The following is an 18,934-nucleotide window of genomic DNA, read 5'->3' as shown; positions in this document are numbered from 1 at the left end:
TTTCAAAAACAGCTATTTTACTACTTTATTTTGTTTTTAATTGACATTTATACAGCATGATGTGGTATTTTGATTTATGTACACAATTTATAATGATCAAATCAGGTTTATAACCATATCTATCACTTCAAATATTTACCATTTCTTGGTAATGGGAACATTTGAAATCCTCTCTCTCTCTCAGCTATTTTGAAATATACAAAAATTGTTGTCAACTACAGTTACTCTATGGTGCTATAGAGTCCTAGAACACTTTCCTCCTTTCTAACTGTAATTCTGTACCTCCAGCCAATCTCAAAAGATATTTTCAAGGTGAAGAGTGAAAGAGAAACAAAATCAGAGATGAACTGAGGCGCAGGGAAAAGTCCAGAGGCCCAGTGTTGCCCTCCATTTCATGTCTTGGCTCACATCTAAACATTGGGAAGAAACTTACCAAGTGATTTCTCGCTGATTAGTCTTTCCAGCGAGGACCTTGTTGAGCAGGGAAATGCTGTCCAAAAGCCAAACACAACTTCCACATTTGATCTAAACACATAGAGGCATAGACATTTGAGAATAAATGGAGGTAAATTCTTAGTGGTGGGATGATAGGTTTTTTTCTCTATTGAGTTATTTTCTACCAATGACAGTTCTGTTCCTTCAGAACAAAAACATCACATGTGATGTGCTGATGCCCATACATTTACACCTATGTAATTTTTTGAAGAAAAAATTTGTAAATGTGCTAAGAACTACAACCCAGATAGTAGGAAAGAGAACAGAGACTGCAAAATTCCTGGACATTGAAAGAGTTGCTGGCTCAGACTGAACACTGTAACCAGGAAAGGCTGCAGCTAAACTCCCCCCCCCCCCCCGCCCCCTATGGACTTGATTGTAACCCTATATCCCCATCTCTAAGAACCTGTGCGCCAATGAGATACCTGTGCATCTCTAATGGCCTTAGGGCACTGCCCTAAGCTTAGGCTATTTAGATTCCCCCCACACCACGTGTCAGAGAGAGTTCGCCAGAGAGAGAGATCTCCAAAGGGAGATCGCCGGATTCCAGCGGCCAGCGCGCCAGTCTCCTCTCCCCGTGTTCCCTGAGAGACCACCGGCCCTGGGTGCAGCAGAGATGCTGCGCCCCAGGGCCGGCGGCGGGGGGGTCCCCGGGGGGGTCCCCTCCCCGCATTCCCGGAATAAAGCCACCGCTGCCCACTACTTTCACAGCCGTGCACTCCATTCCTCCCACGGACTTCCCTCTCTCTCCTCCTCTCCCTTCTCTCAGACCTAACAGATATTTTCTACTTTATTGTGTTTTTCCACTCTTCCCTCACCTACCTTTTCATTTTTAAATTCAAATGAATTCAATCGTCATTACAGTATTTCACCTTGTTTAATTCCTGGACCAAAGAATGAAAATAAAAGCGTTTTCTGTCCACTGCTTCTTAATTTCCAATGCTAGACAGAACGCTCAGGCTGCTCTAGGAATAAATCTTGGCACAGGCAGGCAGGCTTATTAGCAGTCTATCAGAGAGAGATCCCTGTCCAGAGACCGGTCCTCTCTGAAGGAGTTGGGTACCCAGGCCTAGACAGCACATAGAAAACTCCTAGCTATCCTTTGCTGTCATCCACAAGTATTTTCAGTGCTGGCCAGGTAAGCCCTGAACCCTAAATATTGAGCCCGTCAACCTTTTAACCTGGGAGAGAGGGTCTTTTTCAGAGTCTTTCGGACTCTGAGAGGCAAGCTCTACCCCGTTCTACTTTGCAGACTGGTCTTAACCAAAGCCAAGCACAGATGGGATGGATTTTCTTGTCCTCCATGGCTCAGATCTAACTTCCAGCACTTTGTCGTGCTGCCCAGGATGCTCCCTGCCATACTCTCTTGTACAGAAAGAAACTGGCTTTGAAGGTCGCATCCGATTCAGTTTTCCCACTCCACGGGTGGGCAAAGAGCAACTCGTCCGGGAAAGGAGCGTGGGCGGGGCCGGTGCGTCACCGCCCCCTGCGTTGCCTAGGAGACCGTGAGTGTCCAGCAGTGGTTGCCGCTGCTCCAGTCCAGGAGAACCAGAGCGGTACTTTCTGCAGGTGAGGGCACGGCCAGTCTGGGGCAGGGCCTATCCCGAGTCTGCAGGATTCGGGTCGTCCAAGGGCTACCTGGTTGCTCAGGGGTGGGGTGGGATGGGGTGGGATGGGGTGGGGCTGGGAGCTCCCTCTCAGGAGGCAGCGTGTCCTTTCCCTTAGCTGGCCGGACGGAATCTGGCTCTTCCTGCGCCCTCCCTGCGGCCCCTGGAGGGTGGGCTGGGGTCCTGAACCTGAGATCGGCTCCGGGCTGGGGTTCCAAGCTTATCTCACACTTAGGGTGCGTTCCTGTGTCCCAGAAGAACTTGGCAGGGTGTAGCACAAACAATCCCTAACTTTCTGCGTCCCCAAAGTCCTTGTCCAATTTGCCCCCTGCACCAAGGCGAGAGCAGCCCCACCTCCAGGTGTTCGTTGCCAGTCTGAGGTTTGTTTGTTGATTGCTTTTTCCTCGCCCCTCCCTTCTGCGTTTGCTTTAGAATAAAAAGCCCTAGTGCTCCCCGATCCCACCCTGGGGCCCGCCAGTCCCAGGTCTGCTCCCAGCCGGTGCGGGAATTGAGACCCAACAGCCCACGCGTTTCCCTGACTACAGCTTCCCTGCAGGAGGGGCTTCCGGCCGGCCCGGAGAGAGCCGAGATGTCCTCAGTGGGGAAGGCGACCCAGGTGCCGAATGGCAAAGTCTACCACCAGATCTTTCAGGCTCAGGTAGGGCCCATCCACCGCCCCTCCCCCCGAGTTACCCCTTCCAGCTGTGCCCACAAACTCCCCTCTGCTCCCTCCAACTTCCCTCCTTCCACAGGCGTTCTTGCCTGACAGTCTAATGAAGTAACGACTTTGCAATTACTTCGACTTAAAAGTAACTCATTAGTTTTTCCGGTGCACTAACAGAGAGTTAGGACGCTTATTCTTCAAAATCAGAAAATTGAAGTTGAAATTTGCAATTTAAATTACAGTCCTCAGGAACATTCTGGATTAAACTTTCAGTGCTTGGATCTTTCTCACTCATTAAAACTGTGCTAATTATTAGTATGTAAAACTGAATTTCATTCTGTGCTAGTGTTTTGAAACCTGCTTCTTCTCCTAACAGACCCATTCTTCTGTCCGTGGATATTCACAGGCCTCATGAGTACTAGTGGCTGCTCCTTGATCTTTAATGGGGGCCCTCCCCCCATTAAAGTGAAGTCCCTTGACTGTGTGCTCTGTTGAAATTGCGCTGTCCTCTTTAACAGACCAAACTAGACAGTTAAGAAATCCACCACCATGGACCCTCCCTTTGAAGTTATTTACTGCTTCTTTAAGTAGGAGTTTTAGTCCTAGTTTGAGGTTTAAATAATACTCTCTGTAAAATCTTTGGAAATTATTAAAACCAAAGAAACAACTAAATTACTCCCAAAGTCCTTCCTTAAGCAATATGCCATTCTTAACCCTAGACATCCTTCCTTCCAGGGGTTTTTCTGTTTATTGTAAATATTGAAACTTACACTACTAATTGACATGTTTATATATAATCTCATAAGCATTTCGTCATATCATGAAAATTCCTTTGTAAGGTTCATCTTTAACAAACATCTAACAGTTTGTCAAAGGGACTTACATTTTTATTCAACCAATCCCCTGTTATTGGACAACTCTAGTTTTAAAAATTCGTTATAATTATAAAAAAGACTGAGGTGAGCATTTTAATCCTTATTTAATTGTCCTTACAGTAGCTGGATAATGGTTAAGGAAGAAGGAGAGTCCTCTGTGTGTGTGTGTGAGGGGAAGGGAGGGGTGGAGGTGTCCCTGAAAAGTGCCTTCTTGGTGGCAGGTCTCCAAGTGTTCTTCTTCTAAGAGGCACAGTCAGCTTGAGGGTCTTGAGGGTCTTGGGAGTCTGTAGCTCTGACCACCCCCATCCTGGCCTCCCACAAATTCAGGTGCAGCTGGTCCACTCCTTGGCAGCCTCCAGGAAGCATGCTGTGGAGCGTTCTGAGACCTCAAAATGTGGCAAGACACCTGTGATGAAGAAGGTGGAGATTCCAGAAGGGGAGACCCTGACCCCTCGGCAGCGGAAGTGGATGGCCAGCCTCCCCAATGACTGGGTCACAGAAAACCCTGTTCTATGCAGGTTGGTTCTGCTGTCAGGTCCCGCCCTACAAACTGTGGGAACCTTAGTGTCTTTAAAGACATAGAGTGCCAGGCAGGAATGAAGTCACAAGTATGTCCCTTGAAAAGGGAGGTAGTCATACCTACTGCAAAGGGTCATTTGCTCTTCTCTTCCCCCCGGTGATTATTGAGTTCATGCCTAGAACCAGCCACTGGGTAGGAGGATCCTGACCTCATGGAACTTGAAGCCTTGGCAATAATAAATAAGCACTTTCCCCTACAAAGCATTGACTCAGAGTCAAGAAAGCTCTCTGGGGAAGGGCATTAGCTGAGACCAGAGGATGAGGAATGGAAGGATGGGAAAAGTCTCTGAGGATGGGCTTGACCCATTCCCAGGGGGCCATTAGTGGGCCTGGAGAAAGAGCAGGAAATGAAGCTGGGATACACTTTGCAGGTCACCATCAGTGTTCCGAAATTTACCAAAGTAAGCACCTGACTTGTATAGCTAAGATCCCTTGGGCAACTCTACAGAGTATAGGGGTGGGCCTCAGGAAGAGGCAGGGAGTCCAGAGAGGCCACCACAGTCATCCTTGCAATATTGGTGGTGCAGATGGCCTAGTGGTGCACTGGATGGCTGGAGAGGGCTCCCAGGAGTCCTTAGTCTCTGGCTTGAGTGCTGGGTGGACAGCAGATGTGCCATTCCCTGAGTTGGGAGCATGGGATCATGACAGGGAGATCGGGCATCCCTTGAGATCATCCAAATTCACAAGTAAACTTGAGACCCTAAGCATTCCTTTTCTGCTCACTGACTTCTCAGCTGGACAGAAAAGAAAAACAGAAGAAAGGAGGCTAGCATTTGTCTCCCAACTTTTTGAGAGAACTTTTGGGGAGTATTTTCCTTATGCTCCTCCAGCTCAAACTTGGAACAAAATACAAACCACTGACCTGGCTGGGGTCAAGGGGATGGGAAGGTAGAGGTCTCCTCTATCTGGCCTTGTGGTCCTTCTCAACCTTTGTGGGGCGAGGACAGATGCAGTACTGAGCTCAGCTCTCTGCCCTGAGTGGATCTTTCGGTTTTCCCAGGGAAACCTCCTCTGACACTTCTGACCCTCGGCACCTTTGCCCCCAGATGGCCACATCCCCTGCCCCACTGCAGCCATGGCCAGGCAAACCTTTCCCAGCTCTTGTCCCCAGCCTGATGCCCTGGAGAGGGTACAGAGGCACAAGCATCCAGGACTGTCCAAGACCCAGCATGTCTTCCAAGAGGGAGATGTGGCAGCCTGGCTGTGACTCTGGCTCCCACAAGTTCTCAAGTCCACTCTAAGCTAGCCTCTTCTCATCCAGGGATGGGGTATCTTGATATCTTCATGTTTTCAGAGGGTCCTTTCTTCCCCAGGGTTCAGCCTAGGGTTGCCCGTCTTCCCTAAATCCAGATACAACATCAGTCAGGAGCTCATGATACCTGTGGCCCTTGTCATGGATAATGCTGGCACTGTGCTATGTTATCTTCTTGGGATAAACAGACAAGCCCAGTTCTGTCCTAGACAGAATCAGTGCACAGCTCCTTATGGCCCTGGGCAAAAATAATGATATATTTGTAACCTGACAAGATGACTAGACAAAATGACAAAATCTCTCTGGGGTGATCTGCCCCCTGTCCCTGAGAAGTGTCTCCGTCCCTCTTCTGCCACAGCACCTCCTCCCTCTGCTTTCTTCCTAACCAGCTCAGTTCCAGTGGTTGGCTCACTGACACACTTTCTTCAGTCTCCATCCTTCTCCCTTCCCAGGAGAGCCCCAGCCTCCCACCTACGCTAGAGGAACTGGATCACCCCTTTGATGGGGAGGGCTGCTCCCAGATGTAGCACCCTAGCTCACCTGGACCTCTAGGTAGCCAGCCTGGAGGGTCACTGCAACTATCCCAGGCTGCCACTCTCCCCCAGGTCCTCTTTCTCTACCAGTCTCCACCCAGGAGTTCTGTATTTACAAGCAGGACCTCCCTGCCCACCTGGACAACCCCAGAGGCCTTCCAGGGACTGGGAAGAGCTAGGTGCAGTTTTGGCTTCCCCTCATCATCTCCTCAAGCCTCCTCCCTCTCCGCGGCAGGAAGCCCTTCTCAAACATCAACTCCAAGGCTCTCACCTTCCCGAGGCCTTTTCCTGGCACATAAGCCTCTCCTTTCTGGAAAGGGGAGCCTATCTCAGCCACTGAGACATTGCCCTGTCTCTGTCCCCCTAAGCTTGCCTTGAGGCCAAGTGTCAGAGAAAAGCCTCTGCTTGATTCAGTGCTCATCAGCCGGTGGCCGTCCAACTCCTCCCCGCCTCAGCCACTCTTGCACAGGTCACCTGGGAACTGCTGTCAACTCTCCGCCTGCGTGGACTTTAGGCTGCTATTCCCTCCTCCAGTACTGGCCCCTCGGCTTCCCCACATCTCTGGCTGTTCTGCTCTTCTTTCTCTGCTCCGTTTGGGAGCTGGCACTCTAGCCGCTTGGACCAGCTGCCTCTAGGCATCTACAGGGCTTACGGAGGGCGGTCTAGGTTGCGTGGAAATGTCAGGGTCAGATGCCTCATCTTTCTCAAGCCTCAAGCAAATGCTTGAAAAGTTGGCCAGTGAATGCCAGTCCTCTGTTCCTTCACACAGATGGGGCTCTTGGGAAACCAGCCCAAGGTAGAAGGTCGATCACCACTAGTATTAACCAAGTCCCCAAGTCCCAGGAGCAAGTGGCTGAGAAGCCAAAGCTGATAGTAGCTCTCATTGTCCTGGTAGACTGCTAAGGGGCTCCCGTGGGCCAGGGGCACTTCGACTAACAAGGCCTAAATTACACCTCTGCAGAGCTGCTTGGGCCCTGGTCACTGCAGTCTAGCCCTGCGGCCTTCCTGCCTGCTGGTCTGCAGTGGAGACCATCTCATGATGAGATGACCAGAAAGTGCTGGGCCCATGGGGACCTCAAGCAATGCAGTAGTCACAGAAAACTCTGGGGTTTCTGTGGTGCTTGCCTGTACATGATGCTTTCCTGAATTTTATTCCAAAGCTAATGTCACATCCACCACTTTGGTCCTCCCTGTTGAGACATTTGTCCTGAGATCCCAGATTTCTCCTCCCAGACCTAAATAAACCTCAGAGGCCTCGGTGTCACAAGTCTTGCAGTCGTGAGTGTTGGAATTGGGGCTTTGCTTTGGACAGTGGCTCCTCTAAGTCCCCCTCTCCTGAAAAATAGGGTTAATGAAGGAACAGATGAGGAATCATGCTGAGAGCTTGATTGGGCTGCTCAGGGCCCTTCTGATCCTCAGTTTCCCCACATGGAAATGATTTTGGCCAGCACCACACTTGGTTTACCACCCAAGCTGCAGCAGGGTTCCTGAGGGCAGGGACCTAACCTCCTAGCTCCAACCTGCAGATTTTCTGGCCAAGAGTGCCTGGGGGTGTTTGTTGGGAGACTGGGTACTGCCATGGGGATCAGTAGACTCAGGCTGGGCCAGATCCACTGGCTGCAGTCTCTCTGAAGGCTCTCCTGTATACCAAAACTGCCCTCTGTGGGGTCAGGGGCCAGGGCTTATTCTTTCCCTCTGTTTGTATCTCAGGGAAAAGGAAAAAGCCAGAAGGGAAAAGGCACGAGAGAATGAGAGCCAGATTGCTGCCCGAGAAGTGCAGGGCCTCGTGGACACCATTGGTGAGCCTCAGTTCGGCTTCAAGCACAGGTCTGCGCTGGGGAGGAGGGAGCCGTTGCCAGGATGTCTCCTGGAGTCCCTCTGATGAAACCCCTGAAGCTCACGCTGGGCAGGGAGCTGGATAGATACTGGGCCTGCATGGGGGGGGGGTACCTCCTAGGAAAAACACCTGGCTGAAGGATATTGCTTGATTTCACAGTGGCATTTCTCAGTCCACATTTTCTTTCTTCCTATGACATTGTCTTATTTTAACTATATCTCGTATAGACTCCCTTTGTCTTTATGATTTAAAAAGTTTTTTTTTAAAAAAAGTAACCCAAGCATACTAGAGATAAATAAAAGAGCGAAACAAAGCAGAAATAAAACTACCCTTCCAGAATAGCACCTCTTCTCTCACAAGAGCCCCCTAACCCACTAATCCACATGGTATCCAGTTTCCCAAATGCATGCAGGCTGTGGGTAGAGCTTGGAGTGCGAATTCCAGAGGCTGGGCCAGGGATCCTTGTCCAGGGCCTTGCTCAGCCACAGACTTTGCTCTTTAACCCCGGAGCCTGAGTTTCCCCACTTGTAACATCACACAAGTGATCCTTCCACCTCCTGGCCTCATCCTGCGTGGTAAAGGAGTTAGGACAATGTTTGCTAGGTGGTAAGTACTCTGCATGTGTTGGTTATTATTTCTACAGTGAGTACCCTGAGTTATGATAGCTCAGCTTACAATAATATTTCAGGCTTCACAATGGTGCAAAATCATCCCCATTCCACATTCTGATTCCACTTTTATTCAGCATAGTTTTTGAAAAACTACCCAATAATCAACACTTTATCACAAAGTACCTTTGTGTTAGGTGATTTTGCGTAACTGTAGGCTGAGGTAAGTGTTCTGAGTACATATGAAGTAGGATAGGCTAAGTTATATTTGATGGATATATTAAAGGCATCTAGAACTTATGATAGTCTTGACTTATCAGGCTTATCAGGACATAATGCTGTTGTAATTTGGAAAGCATCCATATATGCATTTGTAACTTTAAAACATTTTTAAAAAAAACAAATTTTATAATTTTATAGATGCCTTTTGGAAACGCTTGGTACTTATATGTTTATTTATTTAGAGTCTTGGGCATCAAACCCAGGACCTCACATGTGCTAGGCAAGTATTGTAACGCTGAGCTGCAGCCCACAGCTCCTTGGTATTTAGAAGTGTGCTGGAGATCTTGTTCCCTGTAGCACTCAGGGAGCACCTGCGTCTTTTCCCTTCTGCCTCAAGCCTCTGCTCTGCTGGCCTGTCTTTGGGGTCAGCCTGAATTCCCACCTGTGTGCGGGTGCTCTCCGCCCTGTGCTCCCCCTTCCCTGGGGGTACAGCCCCCTTCTTGAGCCTCCTCACCTTGTTGTTGCTCTGCAGTGCCAGAGAGGGCAAGCACCGTCGTCTTTGAAAGGCAAGAGAATCACAAGAAGAGGAGCTACGAGCGTGCTCTGGCCAGCTTTCATGAGGAGATCGCACAGATCGGGATGGTGAGGCTCAGCCCCCTCTGTGGCATCCTGGAGGGGGTTTTTCATTGCACCCAGCTTCCCTTCTGCTCAGCAGACAGGTGCTCTGTGGCTCACCACAACATGGGGAAGATGCAGGTGGAATCGTAGTAGCCGTGTTTGAGCAGTTAGATACCAATGCTTGTTGTGGGCACAGCTCCCCTTAACTATTGAACAGTTCTCTAGGTCAGGGTCTATCACCCCCATTTTGCCATGAGACCCAGAATATCTTGGCTGGCTAGGGAGATACGGGGCCAAGTCGGAACTACACTCCAGGTTTGATGGCCTTGGGCCTCTTGTTCAGTCTTGCTGATGAAGGGCTGGATGATATACCCCAATTGAATATTCTCTTTTTCAAGGAAAGATATGAGGACATTTCTTAACTTTCTTCTTTCCTAATAAATGTACTTGGTGTTAAAAAAAAAAAAGTTCTCTAACCAAAGCCAGTTCCAAACAAAGCCTTTTCCAAGTCTTCTCTGAGTCCTGTCTCCCCAAATCTTTTCTGAGTTTGGTTGCCCTGCTCAAAGCTTAAATGCTGCCCCTATCCCAGCCTGACCCCAGCCTGAAGCACCAAGAACACATTCATTAGGCCTGTCCCTCAGGAGTCCTGTCACATACTACTGTCACCCACAGGCTCTTTGGCTCTGGTCAAGGAACCTACCTGGGCCTCCGTTTCCTTGTCTGAAATAAACAGGGGATTCTCTCATTTGGCTGCTTCTTTATTTAGTGTTTGTTGAGTGCCAACCTCCCTTTGCCCTATGACAAGAACCAACAAGAGTGAGGAAGGAGGGCTCAACCTTGGCACAGTGCCTGCTGGGGGGTGTGGGGCTGCTGCCCTCCAGGGGTGAGTGAATTAGCAAACCTTAGCTCTCAGAGATGATGACTATTTTTGAGAGAGGGAGCCAGGCCTGGCACTCTTGCATTACAGAGAGAGGCCTTCCTGCCTTGGAGTGTTGATACTATCCTTCTCTTGGCCTGTGGCAGGAAATAGAACCTATCATCTTGGACACAGGGGGACTGTTTTTGAAAAAACTGTCAGAGTCTGATGAAGACATAGACAGTCTCTTCACAAAGGTGGAAAATGACTCCAAGCTCAAGGACTGTACCATCCAAGTAAGGGTTTCTCTCATGGCTCGCCCTGCTCTCCCCACACCTAGGCTAGTGGCCCCCAGCCTGACCCAGCTCTTCTATGCAGACCTTGCTGGAGCTGTGGGATAAGGTGGCTGAGATGTTCCTGGTCCAGAAGCAGAAGATTAAGGAACTGGATGACACTCTGCTCTCAGTGGAGTTCTCCCGAGTGGATAAGGTAAGCTGGCCAAGGGCGACCCTTCTGCATCCTGGTAGTGCTCCAACAAGGGAGAATCACTAATGTTGCACCTTGTCCCCTTTAGCTAAAAAGTGTGTTGAAGAAATACGTGGAAATCATAGAGAAAACGACCTACCTCTTGCAGCCCGATGTGTACAGGCTGATAAATGGAGAAGCCTTGGTGAGTGGTCCACTTGGGTAGGGTTCAGCCTTAAGGAAAAGTAGCAGGACCCCAGAACTCCCCACGTCTGGGGTTTTAGGAATGTTAAGCTTCTCATCTGTGACATTTCACGCTTCTCTGCCACCTTAAAATGGCACGGCTAACATGGTGCTATGGTTTTGAGCGCTGGTCATCCCACTGTACACCTACCGAGCTGGGTCTCAGATACCATGTGCAATGCAGGAAGCACCCCACTTCAGACGGATCATCTTGGGGCTTCACCAACTCAGGGTCTCCACTCCGCAGAGCAGTGCTCCGCCCACTCCGTCTGGTCTTTCTAGTTGTTCCTCTCCTCCTCCTGTGGCCTTTGGTGTCTGTTGCTGAACCACACCCATGTCTGGGCTCTCTCTCCTCACTCCAGGCTCCTCCAGATGCTGACCTCAGCAGGTGAAAGTACCGTTCATGGTGTGTCTAAACCCAGAACAAAGACTGACTCGTCCACCCCACAGAAGGACTGTTAGCTGCTTAGAGGCACAGTTCACTCTCATGGGTTTCCTCATCCTGTGCAGAGCTGAGCTGGCCAAATAATGGCTGCCTGGCAGCATACCTAGTTTAGGGGAGCACAGCCCGAGTCCATGGTGTGGTGCCCTAGACAAACATAGACACAGTTCTCCCTCCATTGCCTGGCGTGGAAGCTCCCAAATGACTCCCTTGTGCCTAAAATGCCCTTTTCCATAAAATGGGAATGACAGTACTCTCTGCTCAGACTTGTTGGGGGGATGACAATGGAGGGCTCCAACACACACAACTGCCCTAGACTAGATACTGTCTCCTTGAGAGTCAGAATCGCGGGGTCCAGACTTCAGCATTTCACTACTGTGTGCTTATATCTTTCACTAGAACAAGCAGTGCTTGCTGCTTGCTCTATGTGCCTTTGTGTCACTGGATTTCACCAAATCCCTTTGCTGTAAATAGCTGTGTCCACATAGCATGGCTGAGGACCTGGACAATGAGGAAATAGTTGCCGATCCTTCTGCTACCAAATCCAAACTCCAGGCTGCGCTGAGAAGCAGGGCTGGGCTTTCACCTGCTGAGCCTGGCAGGGCTCTCACTTCTCTAGAGGTTTTGGGAAATGAATGGGGGCATTTGAGGCCCCTCTGGGCTCTCATTTCAAGGGGACAGGGATATGAAATGGTAGATAGTGCCATAATAAATGATTGTCCTTTGCCCCATCCCTAGGGTGCTCAGATGAGAACCATTGGGAGGGACACTAAAGACTGTTCTGACCATTGGGTCTCTGTTCTCAAGGCAGTGACATGTGGCTGGTCCCTGATGTATGAGCATTCTGGTTTTGGAACAAATTTGTGAAACAGTGAATTTTTACCACCCACTAGAGTGCTTAGGTTCTGCCACTTGCTTTATGGAATGACCCAGTGTAACCTTGGAGCTGGGCTGAGGCTCAGACAGTCAGGAGTATGGGTTAGTCTTCAAGGAAGCCACTGGTCACCATCCATGGCTGCTTTCTCCTATGCTAGCCCCTCAGGCCTCCTCAGACTCCACCTCAGCCCCTCTCAGGCCTGGCCTGCTCCATTCCTGGCTCTCCGGCCTCTCTTGCCCCTCTCTAGCTGGGCCTTGAGAGCACCACTCCATCTGGACCCTGTCTGCCTGTGACCACAGATCATTAACCATGCCTTACTGGGCAACCGGAGGGCCATCGCCCAGCTGTACATTAACCTGATGGAGGCCACCCTGCAGATGGAGCTTGACAGTCGTCACCGCTGGCAGGACCTGGTGGATGTCTGGAAGACCCTCAAGAAGGAGGTTCTGCTACAGAGCTTCAGGTCAGCAGTGCCCTTGGCTGCAGCCCTCCCCAGGCCACTGGACTGTGTGGTTAGAAGCCTTCTTGCTGCCTTTCCTGTCAGTCCTTAGCATGCTTCTCTTTCTCTCTCTAAAGTTAGAACTAGATAAAAGGATCAAGAGGAAAATAGAATTTTCCACCCATCTCTCCCCCCAGGAAGAAGCACAGCTAATGTTTTGATGTTACTTTTCCTCAGACTTTTTAGATCCATATGGTACATGCAGTTTCATGTCTTACTTATCTTCATAAACATTATTTCATGTGCATTCTTTGAAGTACAAATTGTTGGGGAAACATTCATCTGATTTTCTGTACAATTTTCAGTCTTCATTCTTAGTAGTAACCTGGTATAGCTGGGCCTGGGGGACAGAAGTGTTTCAGGTTGACAGTTCCCACCCTTCAGAGCAGTTTCCCCCGTGGGAGGCAGGGAGAGAGCCCATCTCTGCCCTTCCCTCACAAGTGGCCTTTTTGTTGTAGATGAATGAAGTGTCCTGAGGCCTGGTTCTACCTGGCCTTTCTGTGTGACTCTGATCAAGTGCTTTAACGTTCAGAACCTATCTTCCTGTGTGAAACCTCGGACCAGGGATAGGGTTTTAGTGATGTACCAAAGAGAAACTGTTTGGAAGGCTGTGTCAGGGAGGGGTCTGGGAGTTGTTATAAATGTCACAAATGTCAGCAGTGCTGGTGAGGGCTGGTTTGTACCTGGAATTTTCTCCTGAGCTGGGCATGGCCATGGTAAGGATTTTGCTTGTGTGTCCTCACAAGAACCAGATGAGGAAAGCACTCTCATTAGCACCATTTTGCAGAAGTGAAGATTGAGCCTCAGACGTGGGAGGGACTTGTGTAAGGTCACAGACCAGGAGGGGGACATTCAGGATCTTGCTGGCTCTGAGTCTGCTGGTCTCATGCTGTTAGTGCCATGGCAGCGGTGGCAAGTCTGCCAGTTCTTCCCTACCTGTTTTCATCCTGTCGCTGCCTTGCTCTTCTCCTCGGGGTCCCAGAGGGGAGGCTGGGACTAGGAATAGCATTCAGAGGTGGTGCAAGGGCAGGAAGCCACGGCCTTGAACGTTCTCACTATGGATCTCCTTTCATCTCATTCTGTCCTCTCCTCTCTTCTTCGCCCATGTGTCTGGCCACCAGTGAGTTTATGGCCAGTGAGAGTATCCAGTCTCCTCCGGCCATTCAGAAGGTACTAGAGGAAATGCTGAGCACCCAGCGCGTCCTGCAGCAGAAGCGGCAGGAGCATCTTCGCACCCTCTGGTATGGGTGCCTTTGAGGGCCCAGTGGGGAGGTGGTGTGGCCCTTAGCCTCTCCACAAGGTGTCCTACAGAACAATTCATCTTCCTGTTCTCCAGTCCTGGGCTGGCCACCTGGACCCATGGTCGCAGGCATCTCAGGCCCCCTGGTGAGGAAGAACATGGCTCCCTTTACAGTGGAAAGAAACCTAGTGTGGACAAACCATAGAACAAGACAGGATGATGGTGGGGAGGGCAGGCAGGGGCCAGGGCTTAGGGCTGGTGGGTCAAGGCCGGGGGTTGGCCCTTTTCCTAAGGCAGGTTGGAAGCAGGTTAGAGGGGTCTTACACTGGAGGCCAGGAGGTCAGGGAGGAAGCTGCTGCCATCAGACAGGGAACTGGTACAGGCTCTGGACATTCTGTTCAGAAATTGTTTTATTTTCTAAGGGACAACTTGGCACTATTAAATGACCTTTTTGTGAGGCATGTTTTTGGTATCAGGAGATCTCCAGAATTCCTTTTTGCTTTCTTTTCCATAGTTAGTCAATAATATGCTTCTCAAAGATGCTACCCATTTTGGCAAGTGAAGGTCATATGCACGGTGACCTACTTGCGTCTCTTCCCTCTCCAGTGACCTCTTGCCCCCCAATTACAACAAAACCAAGCTGACAGAATGGCAGTCTTCTCTCAGTGCCTTGAACAAGGAGATTGGTGAGTGGCGTTTGTGGAGCTCTCTCAGATCTCTTTAAAACTCTTTTCAAGTAGTGGCTTTGACGTAGCTCAACGCAGCTGAGAGGATGTGAGTGGTACTTCCTTTCTGGGAGGGAGGGAGGGTTAGCTGTGAGGACTCATGAGACACAGAAGGTGTATAATAACTTTTCCATCCTTCAAGGCTCACAGCAACCTGGTGGGGTCAGTGGTATCATTGTCCTCTTGTAATCGAGAAGGACCATCAGAGTCAGAAGCATTCCAGACAGATAGAGATGGGTTCCCCTTGTGAGGTCCTTATCTTGGGGTGCCTAAAACTCTGAGGAGGGAGTTACCAGCTCCTGCTGTGAACAGAGACCACAAGTGAGCTGTGGAGACATTTTGCCAGAGGAGACAGCTGCCCTTTGCAAAGGGGCTACTCCTCTTGTTCCCATTTCGTTTTCTGTGCCTGGAGACTCCTACCACATGGACTGCATGATGCGGATCCGCTTGCTCTATGAAAAGACATGGCAGGATTGCCTGGCCCAAGTGCAGGATTGCAAGGTGGGCATTGCCCTCCAGACACAAGAGGGACTCCACCTGAGCCCTGAAGTTCCTGCTCCCCAGCCTCCCCTCCTGGATACCCTTTAGCCTTGACCCTGATGTCATTCCTCCCTCCCAAGCCCTGGCACTCATGAACTTCCGGTTCTGTTCCCTCTGCCCAGGGCCCTCCCCAACTGTTCCTGGTATGCCTCAGGGTTAGCTCAATGCCACCTCCTCCAGGAAATCTGTGAGATGGAGTTGTGTGCTCTGGGCTTCCTTAGACTTCACCCTTACCTCTCTGTGTTCTGTCCACCCCTGGCCTTGCTCATTAGTGCAGGGTGTGGCCTGGAGGTCACTGCAGTGCCCCCTTTCTGCCCCTTGCGTCCAGCCCCACCTTGCTCTCCATCCTTCCTATCTTGAGACAATGAGTTTACTGCTGAACCCTCCAGGACAGTGACGGTATTCTGGGGTAGAGGGAATATTTTGTTGAAAAGTCCTCTCTCTGCTGCTTGGTAAAACTATTTAGGTGAAAACCCACAAAAGCGCCCTCATTCCGAAGAAAGCCTGAGCTCTGAGCGCCCTACCTGCTTTCCCTAGAGCTCCTGCTATTCCCCTAAGAATGCTTGCAGTCACCTTCACACTGCCATTTAGCCCCAAAGGAGCAGAATCACTAGGGGCTCCTGTTCACCTTGTCCCTGGGTAGGGGCCTGTAGGTTGCAGGTTATACCCACAGGGTCTGTAACCCGCAGCTGGGCTCAGCCTCTTTCCCCTGCCTCCCTAGAACCAGCTATTGGACTGGAAGGCCTTCACTGAAGCAGAGGCTGAGAACCTGGTGAGCCCGACCTTCCAGATGGTGGGTGCGTTCCAGAGCAAGGTGGAGGAGGAGCTGGAGCTCCTGGATGTGCGTAAACAGTTAGGACCCTCGAGATGGGGTGGTCCCTCCTGGGCTACTGGGCCATGAGGAGAGTGGAGGACTGGGACCCTCTCCTTGCATGGTCCTGGTGTGTCCACTCCTGGCTCTCAGCTGCCCCTCTCAGAGCAGACCTCCAGTGCTGGTCTCTCCACACACTCTCCTTACCTCCTGGGAGCCATGCCCAACACAGGTGCTGCACAAATTCCGAGCAAATGATCAATCTCAGGGCAAGAAGGCACCCGAGCCCCTGCTGCTCCTGGGTACAGAGAGCTATGGATTAGCAAGAAGCCCCTAACCCCGAAAGCTCTGTACTCTTGAGCAGGGGCTGCATACATTTCTGGGGAGCACTGTGAAATGGCAGTCTTAGGGTCAGAGGCCATCAGGTCTCTGGCAGAAGTTGTCTAGCTTTGTTTCCTGCAGAAACAAAGGGCGTGGCTATGTTCCAATAAGAACTGATAAAGTGGAATTTGAACTTCATACAATCTTCACATCAGCATTTTTTCTTTTAAAAATTTTCTGTTTTTTGGGCTGGGGATTTAACTCAGAGGCATAAGTGCCTGCCTAGCAAGCTCAAGGTCATGAGTGTGATCCTCAATACCAATAATAATAATAACAATAATAATAGTAATTCTGTTTTTCATTTATATCAAACTAGAAAAATCAGTGCTAATTTCACAGGTCTAAACAAAAACAGGCCTTCAGACTACAGTTTGCCAACCCCTCACCCAGATGAGGGCATAACTGGTGGGAGTGTGTGTGAGGATTTAACAGGAGGTATGATGTTTGGCCCAGACCTTTGAGACAGGGAATTCTAGAGAGGGAAGATGCCCAGGCCAAGATGGATGTGGTGACATGACCGTAAGGAGGGATGGGCAGAAGCCCAGGTGTGGCCTAGAATGTGATCTTGAAAGGTAACACCTGGGCAGTGACTTTGGGGTCTTAGAGACACGGGGACCGTGAGTGGGCCCTCTTAGATGGTCAGCCCTCAATCACACCTCCACACCCCTCATTCTGTCACTGCAGAATTCCTTCGAAGGCTTGGCCAAGCAGACCGAGTGGCAGAGCTCAGACCTCTTCAGGTACTTCCAGGAGGCCGTGCAGCTTTGGGAGGTGCACCAGAGCGTGCTGTTGCAGCAGGAGCTGGCGCTCGAGAAGAGGATGGAACAGTACAGGCAGAAGCATAACCTGGAGAACCAGGTACCTCCACTCCCGGGGATCCCTGAGTGGAAATGAGGGATGGGTCATTCCCGGATTTCCAGCTCCCTCAGGTCAGGCCAGGGAACTCAGTCAGCATTCAGAGATGCAAACAAAACAAAACAAACAAACCCATGTAAACAAAAAATGTAATTCAAAACATCTAAGATACAAATGTAAAACTTTAAATTATAAAACATGTACCAAGGGGGATATTGAGGCTTGCCTTGATTGTAGGACCAGGTGGGATAGCAGAAATCTTGACCTACATCACAGCTGTGGGATGGTCCTCAGAACTGATCCTGTCTGTAGGAGCATACATGATAGAGACAGACAGACAGACTGAACCGGCAACTTTCTGGATGGTCAAAGTAAGAGAGTGATCAAATCATGACTTCATGGATCACAGTTTGCTGCCACACAAGCAGAGTTTCAGTTCATGATATTTAAGAATAATGTAAACCCACCTCCCAGAGAGCGTGCCTGATAGGTGAGGATCATTGATTCCATGGTAAGTGAGTTCCAGAATTAGGTACATCTAGTTGTTCGAGTCGATGGAATAAAGTCTAAGAAAAGATTTCGATACACCCTTTTTTACAAGCAGTTTTGCCAGAGAAACTGGCTTGACCCTAGCCCAGCTGGCAAGGCCACTCCATGCTAGAGACAAGGCCAGTGGTGCTGATAACTTTAGAGCTCCAAGGCCTGTCACAGCTTGGTCTCTCCTGGTCCAGATGACAGTGAAAACTACCCTAACCTGAGCTTTCCAAGTGGGGGCCAAACTTTCAAATTTACATGCACACTGAACTCCAGTCAGTATTTAGTATTTTTCAAGGCTGTATAATAAAGGAATGAAGCATTATCAGCCCCCATGGATCAGCTGGCTCCTGTCCTCACAGACCAGAGTGGAGGGAGTCCAAACTCAGTATGTGACTTGGAGAATGGCTGGGGAGAAGGCCAGTGAGGAGCTGGTATCTCTGGAATGCATAGCATGGGCTCCGCCAGACAGGGTGAGTGAGAGGGACGTGTTCCTGAAGAGTCCCATGTGGACTAGCTCCCAGGGGAGTAAAGCAGGCAGGAAGAATATTCCAGGCAGCGAGAAGGCCCCAGAAGCCTATAGTGAAGCCAGGGTTAGCAGATTTATTGCCCTTTGTTTTTGTAGAAAAATGAAGCCTAGGCCTGGCCCAGCTTCTTGGGCCTCAGATTCAGTGGCAGGAGCTCTGTGTGCTAGCTGAACTCTGCAAGGCTTGGGAACTTACATATGCTTCTTCTTGTTTGGGGGTTGGTTTGTAGGTCCAGGAGATGCACTTTGACAAGCTCTTAGACCAACTAAGACAGCAAAGTCAGGAAGAAACACTGAGGGTATACCTGGAAAAGGCCAAAACTTTTCTGAAGAACATGAAATCCAGGTAGGTTGACCAGCCCCCCAAAGAGAGAAGGCATGGCCTGGATTCACACTCAGGGTCACAAGCAGCCTGCATAGGAGCCCGGGGTGTACCCAGAAAGCTGAAGATGAAACTCCTACAGCACTCTTTGCACTCTGCTTGTAACGAAAATGAAAATGTCCAAAGAGAATTTTGGAAGGTTTGTAGAAAGAAGTTTCAAGGCAATGTAGTTTAAAAGTCAAAAGCTGATACCCTTCTTTTTAAAATGAAAACATGCATGCTTTAAAGGGGTGAAAGTTAGCCGCTGCAGAGACTTTCCCTCATTCCA

General features: G+C 49.9%; 1 protein-coding gene across 1 annotated transcript in view; it reads left to right on the top strand.

Annotated features, from left to right (window-relative positions):
• The first annotated feature begins 2,549 nt into the window (after positions 1-2,549).
• Ccdc180 (coiled-coil domain containing 180) overlaps positions 2,550-18,934 on the top strand; it is a 60,533-nt gene continuing 44,148 nt past the window's right edge. The window contains exons 1-14 of the mRNA XM_023565524.2: positions 2,550-2,760; positions 3,969-4,159; positions 7,716-7,804; positions 9,205-9,314; positions 10,314-10,442; positions 10,525-10,635; positions 10,721-10,816; positions 12,473-12,636; positions 13,794-13,913; positions 14,519-14,598; positions 15,050-15,138; positions 15,899-16,018; positions 17,054-17,227; positions 18,515-18,630. Coding sequence (XP_023421292.1) covers positions 2,692-2,760; positions 3,969-4,159; positions 7,716-7,804; positions 9,205-9,314; positions 10,314-10,442; positions 10,525-10,635; positions 10,721-10,816; positions 12,473-12,636; positions 13,794-13,913; positions 14,519-14,598; positions 15,050-15,138; positions 15,899-16,018; positions 17,054-17,227; positions 18,515-18,630 — 1,658 coding nt within the window. The 5' untranslated portion in view covers positions 2,550-2,691. The remainder of the gene's footprint in view (positions 2,761-3,968; positions 4,160-7,715; positions 7,805-9,204; positions 9,315-10,313; positions 10,443-10,524; positions 10,636-10,720; positions 10,817-12,472; positions 12,637-13,793; positions 13,914-14,518; positions 14,599-15,049; positions 15,139-15,898; positions 16,019-17,053; positions 17,228-18,514; positions 18,631-18,934) is intronic.

The sequence above is a fragment of the Cavia porcellus genome, unplaced genomic scaffold, assembly GCF_034190915.1.
Source record: "Cavia porcellus strain 051 isolate PalLab524CR breed Dunkin Hartley unplaced genomic scaffold, mCavPor4.1 scaffold_1, whole genome shotgun sequence".
NCBI classification, from domain to species: domain Eukaryota; kingdom Metazoa; phylum Chordata; class Mammalia; order Rodentia; family Caviidae; genus Cavia; species Cavia porcellus.
This window is presented reverse-complemented; position numbering and strand designations above follow the sequence as displayed.